This window comes from Zonotrichia albicollis, chromosome 2 (genome assembly GCF_047830755.1).
Source record: "Zonotrichia albicollis isolate bZonAlb1 chromosome 2, bZonAlb1.hap1, whole genome shotgun sequence".
Taxonomy (NCBI): Eukaryota; Metazoa; Chordata; class Aves; order Passeriformes; family Passerellidae; genus Zonotrichia; species Zonotrichia albicollis.
In genome coordinates, this window is record NC_133820.1 from 73,467,062 (window position 1) to 73,491,561 (window position 24,500).

General features: G+C 40.6%; 1 protein-coding gene across 3 annotated transcripts in view; it reads right to left on the reverse strand.

The window, feature by feature from the left end:
- DIAPH3 (diaphanous related formin 3) overlaps nt 1-23,308 on the reverse strand; it is a 202,356-nt gene extending 179,048 nt beyond the window's left edge. For 2 of the 3 annotated variants that reach the window (XM_074535502.1, XM_074535501.1), the window contains exons 1-3: nt 22,868-23,308; nt 11,947-11,979; nt 1,298-1,471 (exon numbers count right to left, since the gene is read on the reverse strand). In XM_074535502.1, the coding sequence (XP_074391603.1) occupies nt 1,298-1,471; nt 11,947-11,979; nt 22,868-23,047 (387 nt within the window). In that variant the 5' untranslated portion in view covers nt 23,048-23,308. The remainder of the gene's footprint in view (nt 1-1,297; nt 1,472-11,946; nt 11,980-22,867) is intronic. The other variant, XM_074535503.1, reaches the window with a different exon arrangement.
- Between the last annotated feature and the right edge of the window lie 1,192 nt (nt 23,309-24,500).

Below are 24,500 nucleotides of genomic sequence, written 5' to 3' on the forward strand. Positions count from 1 at the left end.
GCTTTGTTATTCAATGAAACTAGGAAAGCATTCAAATTATCCAGATGTCATCACTACTTTAACATATTTTGCAAAGTAGTTTTAAAATTGGAATTAATTATTCCAGGATCCATGGATATAAGCATCTATATTTATCTAGACATGCAGTAGTAGGTTTCTGAGGATTTATTGAAAGTTTCTATTTATTTATGGCACAGTACAACATCACAGTCTACTCTATACCACAATGTCTTTAGGATGGTAGAGAAATATCATCTAAATGCAAGGGGTGTTTTTGAAGGCACACCTTCACTTTTATTAAAAAGAACTCTCCCATTTTCTGAGCAATTATCTGTTACAGCGAAATTTTTAAGAGAAGCAAGACATCAAAGAAAAATGAACCATTTGGCAATAAGTACAAATAGAGAAGTCAGTAACAGTTAATTATTCCTTTCCCTCACCAGTTTAACCATGAAAAACCTGCATGTTATCCTTCAGTTACAGTTCTCAAGAGTTCTACAAAAGCTTCTTCAAAACTAAACTATTATCACTGAGTACTAGGAAGTACAAATTCCACGAAGATACTTCTCTCATTGCACATTGCATTTTCTCCACATTCCAGTCCCTGGCAGTCCCTTTGTATTTCAAGAGTTACTTGTTACTTGCTGTGAGGCAGAGAAAGAAATAATAATCTGGGCATCATTCTCCTTGTTAGTGTTCTCTTGTGCTCTTCAGATTTCAGTCACTCTTTTCTCATGGCCATTCGTGTTTAGTTTTCAATTGCCCAAAATGTCATCATCATGACGAAAAGCTCAACCTACTGAGGTGCTACCAATGCCACATGGTCTTTGTGACTGCTCTTTTGTAGTGCACTAACAATGACAACTAAGGAAAGAAGCAAATTTGCAGACAAATGCTGCTTTGGAGGCAATTCTTTCTTTTTGTGCAAGAGTGACATGGCATATAAATTGAGAACTAAATGTGACCGTGACATTTGAAGGCATAAAATCTCTTTGTAAAAGTTTCCCATCATCTTAAAAGGAAGAAAGATCCCCCACTTCTTGTTCCTCCTCAAAACATGTTGCATAATCTCATTTCTAATTTCTGTTTAAATATACTTGGACCAAAATTTTGCAAAAATAATCCAATACTTTATTTCCTGAGAAACATCCTAATAAATACACAATTACAACTCACAATAACAATTATATTAATAATTCAGGTAAAGATTAGAACACATGCACAGAAGAATACCTGTTCCACCTATCACTTAGCCATCTTGTCAATCTTTAAGTAAAAGAAACTGTAAGATTCTTACCATCATTTTTTCAAACAGTGCTATGATTTCCCTTTCCGACAGTGGTTTTGTAGCAAAACCCTCCAGGTCCATGGGTGTGGATGGCCAATCTGTAGAGTGTGACTGCTTCATATGTGGCAGAGGAGGTCTTTCTTTTTTACTTCTTGGAATTCTTATACTGGCAAATCTATCCAACTGAAAATATAAAAGGTGTAACATATCACATACTGCTTCCATTCTGGGTAACTCTAATTAACATGGGTGTTCTTGGAAGTTGAAAATCCTTATTTTTCTGTGGTAGCTTACCTGTTCTTTAACTGCCTTATTCTAAAGGCTTTTCCTAAAGATACATACGATGGTCAGTTGCCTAGCACTGGAGTTAACCGACCAGAATCCCATTACATTAGAAAGAAATCATGCAGAACATCAGAATTTTACAGAAAGTTTGGAGAAATAGATATCTACAAAACCAATTTATGAAGAATTCTTTCCAAGCATTACATGTAGAATATGAGAAAGCAGGCTGATTTACCAAAAGCATAGTTTTAAAGTGGTTTTAGTTACTCAGAAACAGCTGTACTCCTAGCATGGCTACAGAATATATAGACATGCAAAGAAACTACTTTTTATTAAAAGACAAGTTAGCATAACTAAGACACGGTTCTATTTATTTTCTTTATATTTCTATTTCTTTTTGCATCATGTAATACAAAATTTAGTGCCTTTGTTCCAATTATTTAAAAACTAATTTTGGAGAAACCATTGACTCCCCTATTAAAGCTACATAGAGTATGTTTATGATTCCATGAATGATCCTTATGAGTAATCCCCAGCACACATCAATCACTCTGGCTTTATTAACCCTTCCAAGAGCCAAAAACCTTCTTTAGAAAAGTGGTTTGGGTTGTGGGATTTTAAACAGGTTAGATATTTACCAACTTTTTGATCAAGAGTTACTAAATGAAACTTTACACATTTTCCATGCTACAGCCTGTGTTTTAAGGCACGTGGGGGCAGAAGGCAAAAGCAGAGGACACCTAATGTGATGTGCTACATCATCATCTTTGTAACACTCTTTTGAACAGATACGAACAGCAACATCACACTCCTCAACACAAAAGAAAGTCATGGAAACATTTGATGCATAAGAGATTTTGGACAAGATTTCAACCGTATCAACTGACTTCTGTCTTGGAATGCTATGCAAAAATATTCTGAGGCTTCAATATATCTTTAAGATAAGTATCTTGAGACAAGTACATCAGTTACCAAGCTAAATGACAAGTAAAATTATTATAGCATCTGTGGAATTAAGATCAGAGAGAGCAAAGAATTCAGTAGCAAAAATTGGGTACAAGTGTTCCACTCTAGTCAGAGCAAGAATTGACTATCAGACATCCATGAAGAGATGTTTAGAGGAAAAATATAAAGACTTTAATTCTTCCAGTTCAAAATTGAAAAGAAACAGTTCTTGGAACAAAGAAATAGATCGTAAGCTACTCACAGATGGTTGTAGAACATGCAAAAGCAGAAAATTAATATAGCATAAACATAAAAGAGCTCAGCATGGATGATGGGGCCCTTCAGTGTCACATCAAACCAGCAGGCAATGAGGAAGAGCATACTCTACAGGAATAATTACATAGGCAAGACCCAGGAAGATAAAGAATGCAACAAAAGCAAAAGGGAGGCTAACATCACTGGAAGTGAAGTAGCAGTCATCAGTAACAAAAACCATCTTACATCTTGACTGGGAAGCAACTTCCCTTCCTGCTTTTAAAATCAGAAGTCTATGGTAAGCATGGGGAGATGAAGCCAGACTTCAAACTGAAGTGACTAGACAGGAATTGTAAAAAAATCCTATTATATGAGACTTTTCTTTTCAAGCAATGTCTTTCATAAGTACTGATGAAAGGCAGCGTGCCTGCTTCAAAAAATGAGTTAGCCTGTAGCTTCTGCATGCCCCCATATCTTCACTATAAAGTGCATAACCTAAGATACAAGCCATTGTATTTGTAGATGGTTCACCTACAGACTTGAAAAAGGTGTAGAGGGAAGACACTTTGGCTAAATAATGGATTTCAGCCCATGAATCAGTGAACAGAGAACAAATTATGTTTAAGACAGCTGTGCCTTAAATTTCTTTTCCAGTATCTCCTGAAAAATCTCAGTCCCTTCTTTACCATCTGTGCTCCCCAAGTGTCTCCTCTTCCTTCTCCTGCTCCACACAGCAGCAGCAACAGAAGTTCTGGCCATGCAGAACTGCATGCAGTGCCAGAGGTCTCTAGAAACAGACAGCCCTTATTCAGGGAGAAGGGCCTATTCCTCCTTGAAAAGAGATATTTCACTGATTCCCAGTTTTAGTTTATGTTTTGGTTTTAATCTTCTCTTGAATATCTAGTACATGTTTTGCATCATTATACATTATGTCATAACCTTTATATTCCCCATATTCACCAAATCCTATACCACTCATCCTAGAGGAGGAAAGCACATCTTGGAATATATTTGATCAGACAGAACATTTAAGATAAATTGAGATAATAGGATTATAAATACACTTAAAAATGTGTCAAACTAATTATTTTAAATAATTTAAAACAATGCAACCTAAAAAGAAGATTCCCATACATTAATAAAAGGGAATTCATAACAAGATTTGCACAGCAGTACAGTGTGGATATTCTACATATACTTCCCTTTTGAATTATACATTGATAGTGCTTCAGAAAAGTTAATACTTCTCAGTATTCCACACAGGCAAATAATTTCATGGTCCACAGAAAGCACTATACAGAAATAATAGAAATTTCATTGCTTGGGTGTAATGAAATCTACCACTGATGCTGCTGGCGATCCAAGTGCATAGAGGAGGAAACGGCAAAAAAAAAAAGTTCAATAATCTTCCATGTTACACCAAAACATTTTAAATCAGGCTAACCAACAGGCTATAGCTAAGCTTAGCTTTGATACAGTGTCACTAAAGTTTAAAGCAGTTTTGACCTTGCATCTTTTCTATTTTTTGGTATTTATTTTATCAATGGATATATATAGATGCATACAGCAACAGTGCTCTAGAAAAGTCAGAAAAAAATCTGTATGAGCCAAAATCAAGCAACCATCAAGGATGAACAGCAAGGTTTTATTGGCTTATTTCAAAGGCTGACTATTATTCCACTGAGAGTCCATGAAATATGAAAGTGATTTTATGCCTACACCATGGCCCTGAAAAGTCAAAGTTACAAAGAGATCCACAATACAAACTTTCTGACTCATCACACTTTCTAATTAGGTCCCTAGAAAGTAAATTTTTTTGTGCTCTGATTTTGATCTTAGTGATGACTTCTTATACCTTTCTCCATAAGAAAATAGCATATATTGAACTTACACATTTGATAACGCAGGAATCAATGGATCAGTTACTGCTAGAATAATTTTTGGCACTACAGCTTATCAAGACAACACCCATTAATAAATCTGCTATGCATGCAGGAATAAAAGGTGTTAATTCAGTGCCACCCTGCCTCCCTCATCTCTCCCTTAATTAACACATCAAAACACTTATTCTTATATTAAGAAATTCCTCAAAAATAAAATCCAGCACATGCATGTAAAAAAACACATTATCACTGTAAGTGATGGCCTTAGCAAAGCAACAGCACTGAAAATGGCCCTTGTGATAGCCCTGCTTCTGCCTCCTCTCCACCCTCTCCAACCTCCTTGTTCTCCTTGACTGCTTTTGCTAAATCTTTTTTGAAAGGTTACCTTCATATACATTTCTTCTGCTTCTGTACAGGGGCAAATGACACCAGCACATGTTGTTTCTCTGCTTCAGTGGCACTGTTTGTCATCAGGCGTGAACTAACCACAGAGTCTGTCACGGTGACTAGAACAGCTGTGGGCCTGGTGTCTCACTGTCGGATTCAGAGACCTTCTCTCTCTCCCGAGGGCACTGAGCAGCGCTGGGCACGGCTCAGTAGGCCTGGGCCAGGTCCCAACACATTGCAGGGGTTTTGGATCCTCCTGCATTGCCAAGGTGGCAGAATAGCTTTTCCAAGGCCAAAACTTTTACTGGTTTTTCTGGATTATGCACTTGCTAGGGGTAAAGTGCAAACGCAGACCACTGCCCTAGACACTAGCCCATACAGTGCCACACACTCCTCCACTCCAAATTACCCAGCTTTTGGGCAAATGTCTGGGTGATGTTCTTAATTAAGAGTCTGATCTTAAACCAGACCTGAACCATATGTAATAATATACTGGCTCCAAGAGAAAGATCAGGTTTGTTTCAAGGATACTCAAAATCTTTAAAATTTTCAAAGGCTACTGTAATCAGTCTGGAGGAGAAGGAATGAAAGGGGGAGGGAAGAAAGATGTAGGAAGGTATTGTTACAGGTTCAGGAGAATGCCTGCGCACAAAAAACTCAAGACGCAGTCAGAACAGCAAAGCAAGTCAATTTTATTAGTTGTGTTTGCAATAAATACATACCGACCCCTGGATGTTGGAGAAGCTGGCGAGCAGAAGGAGATAAGAGCACGGCTCCTGAGTGGGAGGGGCAGGAGGGCGACACACCTTCAGCGTGTTCCCTGCTGAAAACCGTGTGCATCATGTCATCCTCTCTCCTCCACCCTTACATCTCCCCCTCAGGAGTGGCCAGTTTCAACATCGTCTCACATGGGGCCCAGCGCATGAGATGAGGTCACAAGGGCCCATGATCACATCTCCATGCCAACAACAGCTTTATCATTCCCCTTTCACAGGATGAATTCCACTGATACATAGTTTCATTTCTGAAGGTTAGTCCTGCCAACTAACAATAAGTTCTTCTTCTACATTATCTTGCTGACGTGCACAATCACAGACCAAATACATTAGGCTTTAGACTCGTCTTCGGTCCCTGACACAGGTATCTTCCCCATAGGTTGTCTTTCTGAGGACACAACTTCTGATACCTCATTATGAAGACAGAGCATTACAGAATTATTATGGTTTAACCTAAAATACCTTACTAGAAGCATTGAAGAACCTTCTTTCTTTCATTTGCATTCTCATGAAGAGACACACACATTCACATATATATAAAAAATATATTCATATATACATGGACCATTAAGACACTGATGGCGATCACTAAGCTCAGTCTTTTAGAAGAGTTCTGATATAAAATATCTACAGGTACAAAATATTCCTTTCCTGAGTGAAAGCATAAAGCCAAAAGTATTGCTTATAGCTTTTGCTCTTTTACCGGGTGTTCCTCTCACACTGCCTTACAGATATGTAGGACAAAAAGTACCGCCACCCTTTATTTTCAAGTTCACATTTTTGACTGCTTGCTATTTATATACCCAGTAAACACATTTTCACATCTAAAAAATCTGCTCAAGCACTACAGAATAACTCAGTTTCACAGACATTTTGCCAGTCATTTTGGTCACAGAAGCCAACAGCTCAGTCATGAAAGTCTGCTGTAAAACCCTGATGCTGACAGATAACAAAAGCTTAGGGGAGCATTAACAACATAGGAAGGAACAAAAGGAGAATACAAAGTGGAACAAATCCTGTGTCTTGACTTGAAATAATTATTATTCCTACTGGATAGGCAACCAACACGATGAACTGGGTTGCAACAATTTATTTCAGTATCTTCGGAACTTAAAGTAACCCACTTACCAGCAGAAATACTTCTCAAAAGATCAAAGAAGTTACTTCCAATGACTCTAAGTCAAAGACCTCTTAACATATTTTTCCTCCTTGAAGCTCCAGAAGATTAAAAAAGTATATTCTTTCTTTGACAGCCAAATTGCTCTACAAGATTAACTTCTTAGTATGTGAGAAATTCCACAGCCAGCAGTAGAGCTTTTAGGAAGAGCAAGACTTGCATAAACCAAGATACACAGAAGAAACCCTTTGATAAAATGACTTCTTATTCCTTATAAACTCAATCTCAGAGATTATTTTACCAATCTTAAATTTATAGAATTTAGACTTGTGCACAATCACATCCCAAATGCGTAGACAATATTTCACTCTGAATCTTATTTCTCTATATACTGAAAATTATACAGCCTTTCTAATCTTTAAAGCAATTGCTATGAAATCAGTATACTTTGATGCTCTAAGGAATTTCAGTATGTTTTTCTTTTTTGTCTACATAAGATACCTTTTAATAAAATTCTGTTAATATGGAGGTTTTTTAATCTTTCTGAGTCTTACTGTCTCTCTCTCTCTCTCTGCCAACACTGAGATAAGCATGCCAGCAAACTGGATCTCAGGAAGTGGAAGGTCCTCACCCCCAATAAGGAGGAGGGGACCTAAGAGACAGGGAGAATGGAGGGGTAGGTCCCTGCTTGGGGTGCCAGGTGAATCCCCTCCCAACCTACGAAGGGAGCTGTCCCAATACATCTTTGTGAGCAGAGAAGGACTAGCGGGTGATATGGTGTGCATGGTGGCCATTTTGGGCACAGGAAGTACAACATTGATAAAGCTCTCAATTCTGAATAAAGTAAGGATGGGCACCAGAAGAATTGCTACTTTGGGCTTCAGGTAGGCAGATTTTGGCCTTTTTAGGACATGGACTGACAAAGCCCCTTGGAATCAATTCTGAAGTGTAAAGAAGTCCAGGAAGGCTGAAGATACTTTAATAAAGAAAATTTTAAAGATACAGAAGCAGGGGGTCCCCATATGCCATAAGAAAATCCAGCGGAGGAAAAGACCAGCCTGACTAAACAGAGAACTTTAGGCTGAAATTCAGGGCTCAGGCAAGGAAAAAGGAAAAACAAGCGTATCACTTCTGGAAGGAGGGTCAGATAACTTGGGGGGACTACAAGGATGTTGTAAGGTTATGTAAGGTGAAAAAGTAGAAGAGTCAAAGCCAAACTGGAACCTGGTCACTGTTGTTACAGACAACAAAAGTTTCAATGAATACATTAACAGCAAAGTACAGCTATGGAGAGTCTCCATTTTTTGCTGCTTGCATATGGTAGTGTAGTGTCCAAGGATGACAAAAAGGCTGAGGTATTTAATGCCTTCTTCACCTCAGTCTTAGATACTAAAACCAGTTGTACTCAGCAAACCCAACTCCTAGAGATGAAAGTTACGGATAGGAAGCCAAGTGAAGCCCCCATAATCCAGGAGGAAATGGATAGTGATCTGCTATGCAAGTTAAACACCCACAAGTCTATGAGCCTGGATAGGATGTACCAGGGAATAATGAGGGAGCTGGTAAAAGAGCTCACCAATCTACTTTCAGCCATTTACCAGCAGTCCTGATTATCTGGAGAACTTCCAGTTGACTGTAAATTAGCAAATATAAAGGCCACCTAAAAGAAGTGTTGGAAAGATGATCCAAGGAACCACAGGCCTGTCAAACTAACCTAGGTACCAGGGGAAGTCTTGGAACAGATCATCCTGAGTGTCAGTATACAGAATGTACAGGACAATTAGGACATCAAGCCCAGCCAGCATGGGTTTGGGAAAGGCAGGTCCTGCTTGACCAACCTGATCTCCTTCTATAATCATTTGACCTAATCAGTGGATAAGGAAAAGGCTGTGGATGGTGCTTCCCTAGACTTCACTGAGGCATTTCACACCATTTCCCACAGCATTCTCATAGAGAAACTGGCTGCTCATGGCTTGGACAGGTACGTTCTTTGCTGGGTGAAAAACTGTTTGGATGGCTGAATCCAGGGAGTGGTAGTGAATGGTGCCACATCAAGCTGGTACCTGGCCACAAGTGAGGTTCCCCAAGGCTCAGTGTTGGGGCCATCCTGTCAAATATCTTCATCAGTGATCTGGACTAAGGGGTTAAGTACTCTCTCAGTTAGTGTGCAGATGACACCACACTGGTTGACAAGTGTTGATCTCTTGGAAGGCAGGAAGGCTCTGCAGAGCAATCTGGACCGGTTGGATCAATGGACTGAGGACAGCAGCCTGATGTTCAAATAAATCCACGTGCCAGATGCTCAATCTGTGTCACACAAAGCCCCTTGCAGAGCTACAGGTTGAGGTCAGAGTGGCTGGAACATGGCTAAGCAGAAAAGGACCTGGAGGTGCTGGTTGACAGTGGCTGAACATGAGCCAGCATGTGCCTAGGTAGCCAAGAAGGCAAATGGCATCCTGGCCTGTATCAGAAATAGTGTGGCCAGCAGGACCAGGACAGCGATCATCTCGCTGGTGATGCTCTGGTGAGGTTTCAGTTCCAATCCTGGTTCAGTTTTGGGCCCCTCACTACAAAAAAGGCATTGAGGTGCTGGAGTGTGTCCAGAGAAGGGCAATGCAGCTGGTGAAAGAAGGGTCTAGAAAGCAAGTCCTATGGGGAGCAGCTGAGGGAGCTGGGGATGTTTACGTTGGAGTAGAAGAGGTTCAAGGGGGATCCCACTGCTCTGTACAAATACCTGAAAGAAGGTCTTAGCAAGGTGCAATGTGGTCTCTTCCGCCATCTCAAGTGAAAGGATGAGAAGAAATGGCTTTAAGTTGCACCCAGGGAGGTTCAGATTGGACATTAGGGAAAAAAAATTACTGGTAGAGTGGTTAGGTATTGGAATGAGTTGCCCAGGAGCATGATGGAGTAACCATCTCTGGAACTGCTCACAAGACATCTGGAGGTGGCACTTGATATAGTTTAGGGGGGATTATGGTGGTGCAATGTTGACAGTAGAACTACATGATCTTGAAGGTATCTTCAAACATTGATGATTCTGTGATTGTTGGAATATGGAGCACTTGAGAGAGATAATTTGATATCTCAGCTGCCTGCTTTCCATTCGTCTGTGGAGCAAGAACGCAATTGCCATCTTTGCAGAGAGCAAACAATCAAGCTAAAAGAAGCACATGTGTAAAAACCAAGGTTTTTGAACTTAATGAGGATTTATCACTAAAAGTAGACAATTCATCAGCATCTCACAAATAATCCAATTCAGATATTGAAAAACAGCCTGCATTTTTAGATTCTCAACATGCTGCTAACACACCTGAATTTAAAAACAAAAGAAGTTCCTGGTCACTAACCAACTTACAAATACAACTGTATTTGTAAGAAATGGGTTCAGAAATATAAATATTTCATAAAGCATAATGAAGCAGTAAGTTAAAATGCAAGTTAACTTACTTGCCCATGAGATTGCCCATGAGAAGAAAGGAAATGTATTATTTCATTGAAAGCTACAAAATCAAGTTATCTTAAACCTTCATTTTCTTCACCGTCTCTTACTACTTATTTTGTTCTTGTCCCAGAATCACACACAGAAAGATTAAACCAACAGAAAACTGAAATAGAGGAATAAAAAGTGTCCATTTGAAAGCGTACCCTCATTCCAAGATGATGCTGCAAGTAAACAGAATATCCCCCCTTAATGTGTATTTAAAAGTTCTCAAATGTTGTGGTGCTGTAATTTATTTCACTGTTAGCCTTTTACTAAATAGCTGTCATTCCCCTTTTCAAAAACATATATTCATATGAACAATTTGGTACTACCCTGCAAATGAGATTTCATTCCTCTGTGAAGGGGCCTTTTTCATGCTCTGAGAAATTTAAGGAGTTGGGGAAAAGTTTGGTTACTACAGAGATGACAGACTTTTTGTTCTTATTCCCAAAATGAACAAAAAACCTGCCAATTTTTTGAGGCTAGGATTACAAGCTGGACAAGTCCAATAAGCTTTGTAAAATGCAAAAATGCAGCAGTCTAGCCTCTTTAAAAGGAAAAAAATGCACCTCACAAAAACAAACAGCAAGATCTCATGTATCCCGACTACAACACTTACATGACACTATTCGAAACTTGTTTTCTAGTTACCAAAAAATACTTTTGCTTTCAGAAAGCTGATAGTATTTTCTTAGCCTTCCAAGATAAACACAAGTTTATACAATCAAACTTGTATTATCAGCCAATCAAACTCAAATTATTTCTTAATCATAATTTCCATCCAATGAAATTCTGCTAAAGAAATAGAAACAGATGATTTAAGTAAAACTAAGACTGACAGACATAAATCTCTCTGCACTTCAGCTCCTAGCTACACACAGAAGTACTTTAGCAAGAACTCTGCATAGCACTGAAGTCATAACAGCTGATCTTCAGGTGATGACAAAACATTACTTCCTAGGCAAATTCAAAGGCTTTGTAAAATTATGTATTTTAAGAAAAAAATATTATGCACAAAAGAATAGTGCAGGAAGTGAAATAGGTAACTTCAAGAGCAAGAAAAAAATCTGGTTTGTGGTTAGATACAGAACTCATCTCTGATCAAATTTGAGAAACAGCATTAAACATGACACTGAATATACTTAAGGTGGTTTGAGCAAGCAATAATGAGTTTCACAAGCAAATGTTACTTTGTTAAACATGTTATTTTAAGCTAGCCATGCAGCCTAAGAAACTTTGATATTAAACATGCAATCACAGATATCTTAACTATACTGCATGTAGATTGGCACAATTACCTGTGTCAGGCTCATTTAGCTGTGATTAGAGCATACTTCAAAGCCATCCATACATTTTTGCTACTCATACTGATTATGTTACAGCTAATTACCAGTGCAGTGAGACTTTGCCAATTAACTAAATTATCCTCAAAGTTAAGATAGTTTCCTGTATTAGTAAGGTTATTTTTATTGCATTAGCAGTAAGGTTATTTGCTTAGCCCAGCCAAAGCAAAACTGAAGTTGTCTTACCACATCATCTGTCAGTATCTTGATATTTAAGTGCTGTAAATCAAACAGGAAAGCAGTCACATCAAAATTGTTCCGTAAAAAAAAAAAAAAAAAAAAGCCTAGTTATAGTTACTTTAATTCAAAATCGCATGCAAGTTATATAGTGTCGAATCCTGACGCCTGAAATGAACTAAGTTTCTTGGCAAGTTGTACCTTGCTGGTTTACATGGCACAGCAAGTTATACAGATTTTAAAAATCTTCGATTTGATCCTCCAACAGAATATCAGAAGACTGTGAACCAAACACAGCTTGAAAGAAGTTGTGTTTTATGATATTTCATAACTAAATTATGCTTTATAGCTAAATATACAGACGACCTGCACATTCAAAATTCAGATACAAGACATGCATCCTCTCAAGATGGCTGTGGGGACACTGACAACAAATCATCCAGAGATTTCAAATTCAATAGAAGAACACAGAGCTCCTCAAGAGTTCAAAACTATCCATCAAGCTGCAACACTCAAACTACTCACATTGTTGAAAAGTCTCAAGTAATACCTCTGTGTAATGTGAGCAACACGAGCAGAACATGAACTTGCGAGCAGAAACTGAACTAAGCATTTAATAATAGCAGCATCCAAAAAAACCTATAGATCACTCAAAACAGTAGTTTCTGAACCAATATTTGCTCTCCACTGCATATTTACAAACACAGCAAGTGTCAGGATGTACAGCTCTTACACAAAACCAAAGAGCAGCACACAACACTGGCAACAGATGAGTCAGTATTGCAGAGATCCCAGGCAACATTTTTATGAGGAGGCTGAGAACAGACTAAGCAGGAAAATGTCAAGAATGTGAAGTCAGATACTTACTGAGGTAGACTCTTACCCTTCTCTTAGATTCCCCTCTCTGCCTAGTGTACACGGCTTGGCCACAGCTACAGCAACTGTCAACAACTATTACCTAATTGACAGATTTGGAAATTCTTCACCAAGACAACAATAATTGACTACAACCTGAAAGGAGGTTTTAGCAAGGTAAGGGTCAGTCTCTTCCCTCAGCTAACACACAATAGAACAAGAGACAATGGCGTCAAGGTAAACCACTGGAGATTAGCTTAGATATTAGGAAAAAATTATTCACTGAAAGGGTAGTCAGGCATTGAAGCAGGCTGCCCAGGGAAATATGGAATCAACATCCCTGGAAGTGGTCAAAAGGCAGACAGAGACGTAACACTTGAGTTTGGCAGCAAAAGTAGTGGTGCTAGGTTAATGACAATGATCTCAGAGGCTTTCAACTTTAATGGTTCTATGATTGTGACCATCACTTCTGATACCTTCTCTGGCTCATCCCTCAGAATTAAAGAACAATATGTGTTAAGTCACAATAGGTCTAGTCTGAAAAGTGTCAAGAAACTGAGGAAGAAATGTCTGATGAATGGTTATGGAGTTAAAAATAAAAGACAAATAAGGTGCAAAGAAACAGTATTCAGTGACACACTACGTTCTACAAACAAAAAAAAATGCTTAAAAAGGTGCTAGGTCACTACTGAACCTTTATGATAATTCCATTCCATGTTCTAATAGGTGAGGATTTGAAATAAATAAGAACTATTCCAATCCAACCAGGAGACTGAAGATCTGTATCCCAGTCTTCTCAATGGTGCTCTCCTGCCACAGGGGTAGATCAGACTTTTGCATCACACACTGCTATAGAACTGGGGTTTATCACTTGTTTTTCCCATTCTGCTAATTATCTGCAAAGACAGTAAAAGTGTTAACTGGTGTCATTTGCAAAAGCTCATGACTTTTCATTTACCAAGGTTTGGTATAATACTTCTATCCTTAAGTGAGCAAAACTGCAAGAGAAAACACTAACATATGGTCTGACAGTGCAACTAGGTAGAGAAGAACATGAAAATTTATTCCTTTTTCATACAGATGACTTAAATCACTAAGCCTTAAGCAATGCACAAATACCATCGTGGAGCTCCTCTAGCATGGCAGGAGATTACATAATCTGCTTAGAATGAAAACCACCTGCATTCTATGCTTTGAGTGGAAATTCAAGATTCACGTCAAACTCATGTACATAGGAAAGCAACAACATCAGGTTCATTTCCACTTAAGAACAGATGTTGGGTGTTTTGAAATTGCTCCATACAAGACACCATCATCTTGCAGGTAACCAGGCAATTTCAGATTCAGGTTTTGTTCTTTGAAAAAGACAGAAGTTAGTGGGATTGTTCAAGCCAGTATTTTATTTTTCATTTAAGTAATGAAATCCAGCAGTGTAATTTAATATGGTAACGAGTGAAAATCTTTCCATTTTGTATATCAGAACACCTCACTGACCCAAATCATCTGAGTAATTAGTGAAAAAAGACTACCACACAAACAAGTAAGGGCACCAAAACAGTATAACAAATTCAACATACAGATATGAGCCTCCTCTCAAAGTCTACATCTTACTGGACACCTAGAGTACAGAAGTCTAAAAATATCAGCATTTCTTTCATAAAAAGTTGTGGAGCCTAGTTTGAAGGCAAGCGCAAAAAGCAGGTTCTTAAGTAAGAATCTACTTAACCAGCATCAAATATCAACACTGGTGACATATTTAGAGACTTTACAGAGGAGAAGAAATGCCATGCAAACTACACCCTAATGTTCAGCTCTTTCAGAATTCAAAAGGCTGAACGACTTGATGTAAGACATCTCTAAATACTTATTTAGTAAACTTTATGTTATAATGCTTCTCAGTCAGAGGGGCTGGTTAAAACAGACTGGGGATCTCTTTTTCCCCACTCCCTCACCTAGTCCTTTTCTTCTGAGAAGGCTGTGAAAGGTAAAATCAATTGATAGCTTTACTGGTCTCCTACAGCATTCAAGGATACAGATACGTGGAACATTGCATGTGGTCTTAACAACAAAAACCACAACAAAGAAACACACCACACTGGATCTTTTAATGGCATTGCATATAGAGGAGTGCTGTGGCTCAAGAACAAGAGCATATTTTTACTCTTGACAGCCGAAGAAAACATATTTCTAGTAAGGGTACAAATAACTAGACTAGGAGTCAGGTAAATACCAGGTAGAGGCTGGAGTGCTTTATTACCACAGGGACATATTTCTATTTTCAGGCTCAGATATATCAGCTCACAAAAGACATTCTGCTCAAGTGAACAGGTTGCCTTAAACACAGGCCTGCAAGTAAATAAATATGACTTAAGTAATATTCCTATAATATTCAGTCACTGCCAAAAACATTAAGTAATTTTACAGAATACTACTTCAATGCTACAATGGATGAAAATATTTCTATGCTATTCTGAGCCTTCCATGAACTACTCCACAATAACAAAATTATTTATTTGAAGGCATAGGAGCTACGTACAAGTGTTACTCCAGTCTGTTTATCATGTAGAAAGTAGATATGCAAAACTGAAAGACAAATTATCAATATTTTAAATATGCTGACATTGTGTTTTCTAGTCAGAGATATACAAAAGCACTACAAGATTAAAGAGTTACTCAGGACAGTTCAGAAGGAGAGATTTGTCAGCTGCACCTACAGTTAGAAAAGCAGAAGTAACACCATTGCTTAGTCTTCAGATATACAAACACTTTTATAAGCTAAATTTTAAAATTGCACTCCTCAGTGTACCTTAGTTTTTAGTCTAGGACATAGAGGAAGAGGTCATTTTGTTTTGCAATTGAGTAGAAGCAGTTCTCTTGAAGCTAAGTCCAATGAGAAAGAAATACACGGGTAAATCATTTTTGAAGAAAGCAAGCAATCTGACAGAATTAGCCCTTATGGGAGATGATGTCCCTCAGGCATACTGTTAAATAACCTGTGTCATAAGACAGAGGATATACACACACATGCACCATGTGATACTGTGTTCTTGATGAGCTGGCAAAACTCCAAAGATAGTGAGAGTCTTAAACAGAAGCTGAAAGGTACAGCAGGATACAAGGGCCGAGTTCCACAACACAAGCACAGCAACAAGATGACTGCTCCGGAGACAGAAAGAGTACTGTGCCTCTGGAAAAGGTCACACATGATGAAGACAGGTGTGAGGCAACTTTCACACCACCCAGCTAAAAGAAGCCAAACACTATAAGCTTCATATACATCCACAGTAAAGAATCTTATTGTCATACTTATGCCTGAAAACTAAGCAAGAAAACTGTACTCCACAGAATAAGGCCTACGGAGCAGGTATTTTTTTATTCAGTGCCAGGAATGAGTGGGACAGCTCCACCACAAACTCACTCTTCCATTCTTCACACAGTATAAGCTTTTATACTTTTTCTACTTAATGCACATATTATACTTTCCTAACCTTCACATTGTAACTTATTTTCTAATTACATATATTCTAATTATCATATTCTAATTTCTAATTCCATATTTTCTAGTGATTACAGAAGCTCTTGTAGCACATACGTGGTTTCTGAACAAGGTGGTCATCAGCCTCCTGGTGGTCGTTTTGGATGAAGGCTCAGAAGTCTTCCTCGGGTGTGAACTTTTCACCTCTGTCTCTGCACATGCTCTATAAGCTTGTCTGCTCAAACAGCCAGTGGTTAGCTTTTTGCAGTTAGCTTGTTCTGCTAAATCTGCTGATTCCTAAAAAATGCTTCGTTCACACAACCTGTTACAAAGTAACTACTTCTTTCCGCATAGCTACAGCTTTTTGCACAAAAAGCCTCGGCATCAAAAGCAAGGAAGGGAGGAGGGGCAAACCAGGGAGGGTGATGGGGCAACATTACCTTGTTGCCCAGGTATCAACACACAAGATGATGATGATCTTATATTGCACATCCAAACAGCAGTACATACTTGAAGTTCATCTGCCAGATAGAATGTAATAACTTGAGGGATTGCCTATATAATTACCGCACTCAAATCCAGGTAGAGACAGTGAAGCAAAGCAATGACAAATCCTACTTAATTGGATCAACAGTACTAGTCTGATCTTTTGTGTCATTACATCTATTTCCCTTCCTTTACATATGCATATTTATGGACAAAATTCTCTCTAGGTGGGGTACAAGCAGTTCAAGGAAACAGGATCAGAATTCAGGATAATGACATCTCACGTTGGACTCTGATCCCATGTCTTCAGCTTTTCCACCAGCACTACAGGGCAGTGTGGGCCGGAACCAGTGAAGACCAGCCTAGTACAATACTGAGTATAGTCTGTATCATCTAAGAGTTTTAGCACTCCACCAAAAGGAGCAGCATCTACATTCTCCACAAGTGGTCTTTTCACCGGGGCACAAGCACAAAGTGATGCTGCTCATCTAACTTTCTGAATGTAAGCATATAGTTTAAACACAGATTGTTTGGTACTTAAACTCAGATCATGCCTGGCAGGGATGGGCATTGCTACTATAACAGAAAGACCAACAAAATATGAACACTGAAACCAGACAAATGAAGACTAGGATGTTCATATAATCACAACCCTCTGCATCTCTGTAAATTTTAAGTGAGCAAGAATGCATTGCCATTAATATTATCACCAAAAAGAGATTCAACACTAGCTGTTTTTTTCCCCCAAAGGATATTCTCCAGCAGAAACACAAGTAGAAGACCAAATCAAGGACTGAAGGAAACCTGTAGACTCAGAGAAAAGTTAATGGGATGATTACAGAAAATGCAATCACTTTAGGGTCTCCTTTGTAACAATATTCCCTCAGTAATTTTGCTACCTCAGTCTGAAAATGCAATTTACAAACTGCACACCATTTCTTGCTTTTAATTTCCAATATACTACTTCAGCATTTAGATAATGGCTTTATCACACACTCTGTCTCTGCTGCTTGAAAAGCAGTCTGAAAAGCAATCAGGAGCAAAACTACCTTAACATGACAGGTTCTACACAGTGATATTCTTTAGGCATTGATGAGTTAAACTCAAAATTGGTGCTTACAGGTAAGATCATATAACAAAGTGCTATAACACAGCACTAAAATTTAGTATCATAACCCACAGTGTTAATTCATGCCAACAAAAATAACAGCATGAAGAATTTACAATTTTACAAAGCTGCGATAAAGTGTTTTAGGTAACATCTGTTCAGCAATCATTTCTTTAAAAGACTAATGTAGATTCAAGGTCTTACACTGCAGCATAACTGCAGCAATAATTCAGTCACTTTGTAATTAAAGATATTGACACAGATTGGTCTTACCTTTCTACTCTATGCCAGAGAAATGGAAGTCCTTTCCCTCTTAACTACATCTTTCTTTGAGTTATAGACACTGTTAAATGCAACTGTTAATTTGTCTATTTTTAACAGATTGGTGTAAACAAACCCTTCTTGACTCATATATTTCATAAAGAACTTAATCAAAAACATAACCTGAAAGGCACTGAAGTCAGGTCAACACTAGACTGAAATTAATAGAAACACCTCTAATTTGAGCTAAAAATTGAAGTTGATCTCTTGAGGACCACTGTCTACAAGTAGCATTAGTAAAGTGCAGTTGGAAGTCACATAATACAGCACGCACTGTAATGTTTTTCAAACATTACTAAGGTGGGGGAAGGGGGGAAATAAAGGAGAGCAAGTGGCAAACAATTGCTTTTTGCCCCACCTTGTCCTAGCAGATTTCAGATGTTTCTTGCTCAATCAATGTATACATAGAGAACAGGTTAAATATCTGCCATCCTTCTGTAGATTTCCTCTTTTCACAAGATCCTAAACGACAAGGGGTTTAGGGATGAGCTTTCAATAAGCTGAAGTATACCACAGTACCACAGAAATTCTTTTACCCTTTTAGAAGTCCCACTCCTCTAAAAACTTGGACCTGTTGAACAAAGTCATGCTGGTATGTGCCTCAAAATGAACCATCACTCTTCCAAAAAAAAGTATCTAAAATTATTCTGCAAAAGAACCAAGACAACTGAGACTTGAAACTCATTCACTTCTTTTGAGAAGTTTATTCAAAAAGAGTCCATCAAGGCCTCATTTGACAGGGCTAAACAATTATAGTGGCTGATTCCAATGCCTCTTTCTCCCCCCTCCATCCCTCATATGCATCTTAAAAAACTGTATTTTCCTCACTTAAAAAAAGAATTTTCTTTAGAAGGGAGAAAAAAACTGAGATGCATGTTAATGATGTCACCTTTGTCAATAAGCAATCCAATTTTACCTCAAGGTTTGTCAGGGAATCAAATTATTTTCCAGATTAGCATATCTGCTATGACAGATCAATATGTTGCATTGACTGGAAGGGTCCAACCTGGAACTTATTTTCAAGACTTGAACACTGAGAAATATTACATTCACATAATCTGTATTACTTGAGGTCAATAAATCTAACAGCTACTTTAATCTGACAAATGTACACAGATAGAAATAAAACTGAGGTAACATGAGGTATGGCACTCTAAATACCCCAAACAGAGAAAAGGGCATAAGCTAAATCTAAAACTGGATTACAGAGAGCCCAAAGGCATGAGAGTCAGGCTTTACACATTCGGACACAAAACTAATTTAACTATTAAAATTACATTGAAGATGTATTACAGAAAGAGTTAGATGCAAAGAAGACAAGTTGGAAAATACCTCTAAGATCAAGTCCCAACCATAAACCAAACACTGCCAAGTCCATCACTATCTATGCATCTTTGCAACACCTTATGAGATGGTGACCCAACCGCTTCTCTGGGCAGCCTCTTCCAGTGCCTGGCCACCCTTTCAGTGAAGAAAGTTTACTTAATACCCAATCTAAACCTACTCTGGTCCAACTTGAGGCCCTTTCCTCTTGTTCTGTCACTTGTTACTAAGGAGAGGTCACTGACCTCCACCTCACTACAGACTCCTTCCAGGCAGCTGTAGAGAGCAATAAGGTCAGCCAGTGAGTTTATGGCACACCTAGAATACAATCCATGTTCAATCCATAATTCTGCAGTCCCTATCAACATCCAAGGATAAAATCTTTGCTTTAAGACATTATTTAAAGATGAAAATAGGACTATCATTAGAACTATGGTGCTTTTGAAAATTGCAGCTTGACAAAGCATTCTCATGAATTAAGGGCATTCTCATCTATCCCTGCTTAAAAAGAAACTGGGCAGGGGAACAGGAAGAGGCAAAAAAAAAATTATCAAAATTCACACCTACCTACAAGATTATTATATACCCTACAAACCTGAGTCAGAACCCCAAATTCAACCTCCTTTATTTTCTGTAGCTGTGACCTCAACACCATGACCTTAAAAAAACAGCCAGCTGATACCTATATTGAAACATTATCAAAATCACCCTTGCACAGCCTGGGAGTCCTAGACATATATACCCAACTCACCTGCACCAGAGAAAAGGCCTGCTTTCACTGAAAAGATGAGATTTCATCTAAGAAAAAAGTCTCAATGGCTTTTATCACATATCTATCCATGTTCTTCTCCATAGTAACTATTGCACTGCCCTTTTAACACATGATTAGCAAAACTGAACATGACAGCAATACACTACTTCTGTTTTAGCACATAATTATAGGAAAAAATGAAAACCATTGTGATATCTGCATAAGAACTTGGCAGTTAAAGTACTAGTAGTAATTTAACTCTCTTGACCCAGAGCGCTTGTCAGTCACAAACACACAAAAATCCATGACTCTCACAAAAGGAATAATCCAACTCTCAACTCATACAGCAACAACACCATCCAATCTTTTACAGTGGCCAGACCACACAGGTTTCTCCTCGCAGATCATATACTAAAGCATATTTTGAGAGACTAGGAAGATCTGGGGTCACGAGACATTTTGAGGTACATGTGTGTGGGGGGCAAGGGGCTGGTTGGGCCTTGCCTTGGCGATGGGGATGCCCTGCTCTGCACACACACCCCACTCCTGGAGTACCCCAGCCCCACAGCGGCTGCCAGTCATTGGCACAGAGGAGGCAATGCTCCACACCTGGCCTCTGGAGCCCCTCACCCAGCTCCAGAGCAGCCAAACAAACAGCAGTCCCACCTGGGGGAGGGGCCCCAGAAGGCCAAGGGGTATTTAATGCTGAACAGAAGGCAAGCACATGTCTTCACCCTATCTCCTCTTGGAACTTCTGTCAGCTGAGCACTGCTGGAACCCAGCAGCTGGTAGCTATATGTGTCCTTTTTTATATCTTTTTTTGTCTTCCTCTCCTTTTTCTTCTAATTCCCACTTCTTAGAATTTCTGAGTAACTTAAAAGGGCTTAAAGTCTGCCAAGTCGAATGAGCTAAGTCAATGCTTAGAGATGAATTTTATGTTGATTGAATGTTGCACTAAACCTTTTGCCAAAGATCTTTGATTGTCTGAGGTTGCCAGTAAAGTCTCTTTTGATGTTTTGACCTCTTGAGAATATCTTGCTGCTATTTCTAACTCAGAACACAAGAACAATCATGAGCCCTTTTGAAAGCCTCATCAAGTGAGGGGCCATGTCACCTTCCTGACTAAAACACACGTGTCCCCAGTGGATAGATACACAGGAAGCCAAGCAAATAGCTCTTGGTCAGCTTCATTTATAACCATGAAGCTCTCGGTCAGTTTCATTTATGCCCATTCTCACATACAGAAAAAGGCACAGGGACATGGTTCAAACAGTCTGCAGCCACAATACAAAAAGATTGCAGCAAACAGGAATATTCCAGGAGCACGCTGTGACCCTCCAGAACAGGTCTGGCCAGCCTGTTTGATACCGCTTATTGGCTAACTTTTTTGAACCTGTGCACAAGTGCCAGGCACTCAAGTACTGAACATTTCATAAATACACCTTAGAATCAAGAGTCTAATATAAACGTTATGGTATCTCTTTTGTAATTATTTGTAACAAATACAGTTTAGAGCAGGTGGGATCAGGGACAGCTGAACAAAGCTCAACATGCATCACCTGAATATGAGCACAGGATGCATTTCCTCTGCATGCGGCAGATACTCCCTGAAAGGAGGTTGTATCCAGATGGGTTCAGCCCCTTCTCCCTGGCAACCAGCAACAGGATAAGAGGACACAGTCTCAAACTACACCGCAGGATGTTTAGGCTGGACATAATGAGGAATTTCTTCACAGAAAGGATGATGAGACATTGGAATGGGCTACCCTGGGAGGTGGTGGAGTCACCATCCCTGAAAGTGTTTAAGGAAAGACTCAACACAGCACTTGGTGCCACGGTCAAGTTGACATGGTGGTGGTCAGATTAGATTTGATGATTTCAGAGGTGTTTTCCAACCCAATTGATTGTGTGGATACAAGGCCTGTAGAATATACGTTGGTCCCAACTCTAATGCTTGGAATTTTCATCATGTCCAAACAAAAACTGGTTATTTCTGGATACGCTTTGGTTAGAGCACATCTTGCAGACACATTATCTCATGACAAGCCACCTTGAGTTTCCCAGTTTCTTGGTGGGCTAGCCAAAAGCTTGTAAAAGCGGGCCTACCAAAGAGAACTTCACTAAGTCCTTTAAATTCAAAGACAGCTTTTACACTGTAGAGTTTATATCACTCAAGTTAAAAAAAAAAAAAAAAAAACCAAAAAAACAAAGAACCACAACAAACCAAACTCCACATCCTATTAGAAGTAACACCGTTTAAGAGCTGGAAATCTGTTCTATTCCCCTTGCAACCAGAGCTGTCACGCAGCAAGCAAAGGCAATGAACCTTTGCGATGAGGTTCTCGGGAGAGAACTGAAAACTTCTTGCACCCTTTCACAGGGGCGAGCAAGAGGCGAGCTGGACTAGGCGGGATCAGCCTTGGAAGCCCAGCTGAACTCGACTGTGCCACGTACTCCCACTCTGCCCGGTCTCGGCGGGCCCAGGGCACTGACTGGCCCCGGCGGGGACGGACACGGGGCTGTCACCGCCGGCCCGGCCGGGCCCCCTGGGCACAGGCCCGCCAGGCCCCACTCCCCGGGCACCCCCGCCGCGGCACCGGCTCGTACTTACGAATTTGGGCTTCCTGCTGTCCGCCGCCTCCTCGGGGCCCCCGGCGCTCCCGGTGCCCGGCGGGCCCTTCCGGGGACGGAGCCCCTTGTTCTCCCGCCCGCCGCGACCCGGCGGCGGGGACGGGGCGCAGTAGCGCGGCCGCGGAGGCTCCATGGCCGAGCACGAGCGAGGAAGGGACATGGGCAGGGGGGAGCGCCGCCCGCGATCGGGCCCAGGCCCGACGGCCCCGGCCGAGCTGGGCGCCCGCGATTAGCGCGGCTTAGCTGGGCTCGGCCAGCAGGGCGCCGCGGGGGGAGGAGCGGGGCTGAGCGCTAAAGCCGCGGCCTCAGCGCAGCGCAGGATTTAGCCGGGAGAAGCTCTAATCACGCCACGCCCGCGCCGCGCGCTCCCAACGGCCGCGGCTGGCGGAGCGCGGCAACGTCCGCGCCGTCCGAACCGTCCCGCCACCGCCGGCCCCGCCCCCGCCCGCCCGCCCCGGCCAATCCGCGCCCGCGCAGCCGCGGCGGCGCCTCCCGGTTGGTGGGAGCTGCGCCCGTGCGCGGTGAGTCAGCCGCTCGCGCCGGGCCCCGCCCCGCCGGGAACGGGAGCGGCCCGCGGGGTGCGGTAACGCGGTAACGGCGCCTCCGGGGTGCGCGCACGGACACACGGCGGAGGGGAGAGCTCATCGTGCAAATCCTGTCTTCTCTGCAGCCTGAATGCTCGGGATCTGATCACGGGGCGAGCTCCTCACCTCTTTGGCCTAGGATGCCGATTGCCAACAAGTGGCTTTGTTAAAAATTCTGATTCCTTACCTCAAGCCGCTGTTTAACAGGTGAAAAATGGTTCACCTATTTCTATATAACCTTTTTATATCATTAGAACACTGACTTTTATATGTAAATATACATTATTATACAGAATCGTAGAATCATCGAGTTTGGAAGAGACCTTTACAATCATCCAGTCCAAAAATCCAAACCACCTCTTAAAACACCCCCAGGGACGGGGACTCCATCACCTCCCCAAGCAACCTATTTCTACACTTGCCCATCTGAACAGTGAAAATAATTTTCTAATGCCTGATCTGTGTTGTCATCGTATTGCAAAAGTCCCATACCTTCTTGGTGGTTTCTCATGGGCACCTCCTCACAGCATTGACTCCTTCTCACTACAGCCACAAACCCCCCACTCCCTTCACAGCACAACCAACAAACTCCAACAACTCCTCACCCACGCTTTTGTAGCACTCTTCTTCTTACTGGACACAGCTGTGGCCTATTAAGGGCAGGCCTGTTTCCTAACCTTTGGTGATTAGTGCAGCTGCAACTCCTCAGGGGTGAGATTGCCTTCTGCACTATTCTCCTACATTCCATCCCTCCACAGATCTGAATCTCCCCTGTCTCAGTTTTAGGCCATTTCCTCTGGTCCTGTCCCTGCAGTCACAGTAGAGACTGGCCCCCACTTCCATGAGAACCTCTTCTCTGGTAGCTGTAGAGAGCAATACATACAGAGATATACATACATACCTATATGTATTATCTATTATTAATACTTCTCCTTTTACTTTTATACCAGCCTGGAAGTATTGGGTTAAGAAGGTGGAATGACACAGAAGAGACACAGTCCCTATCCAAAGTAGTGGCAGTGTTTCCAT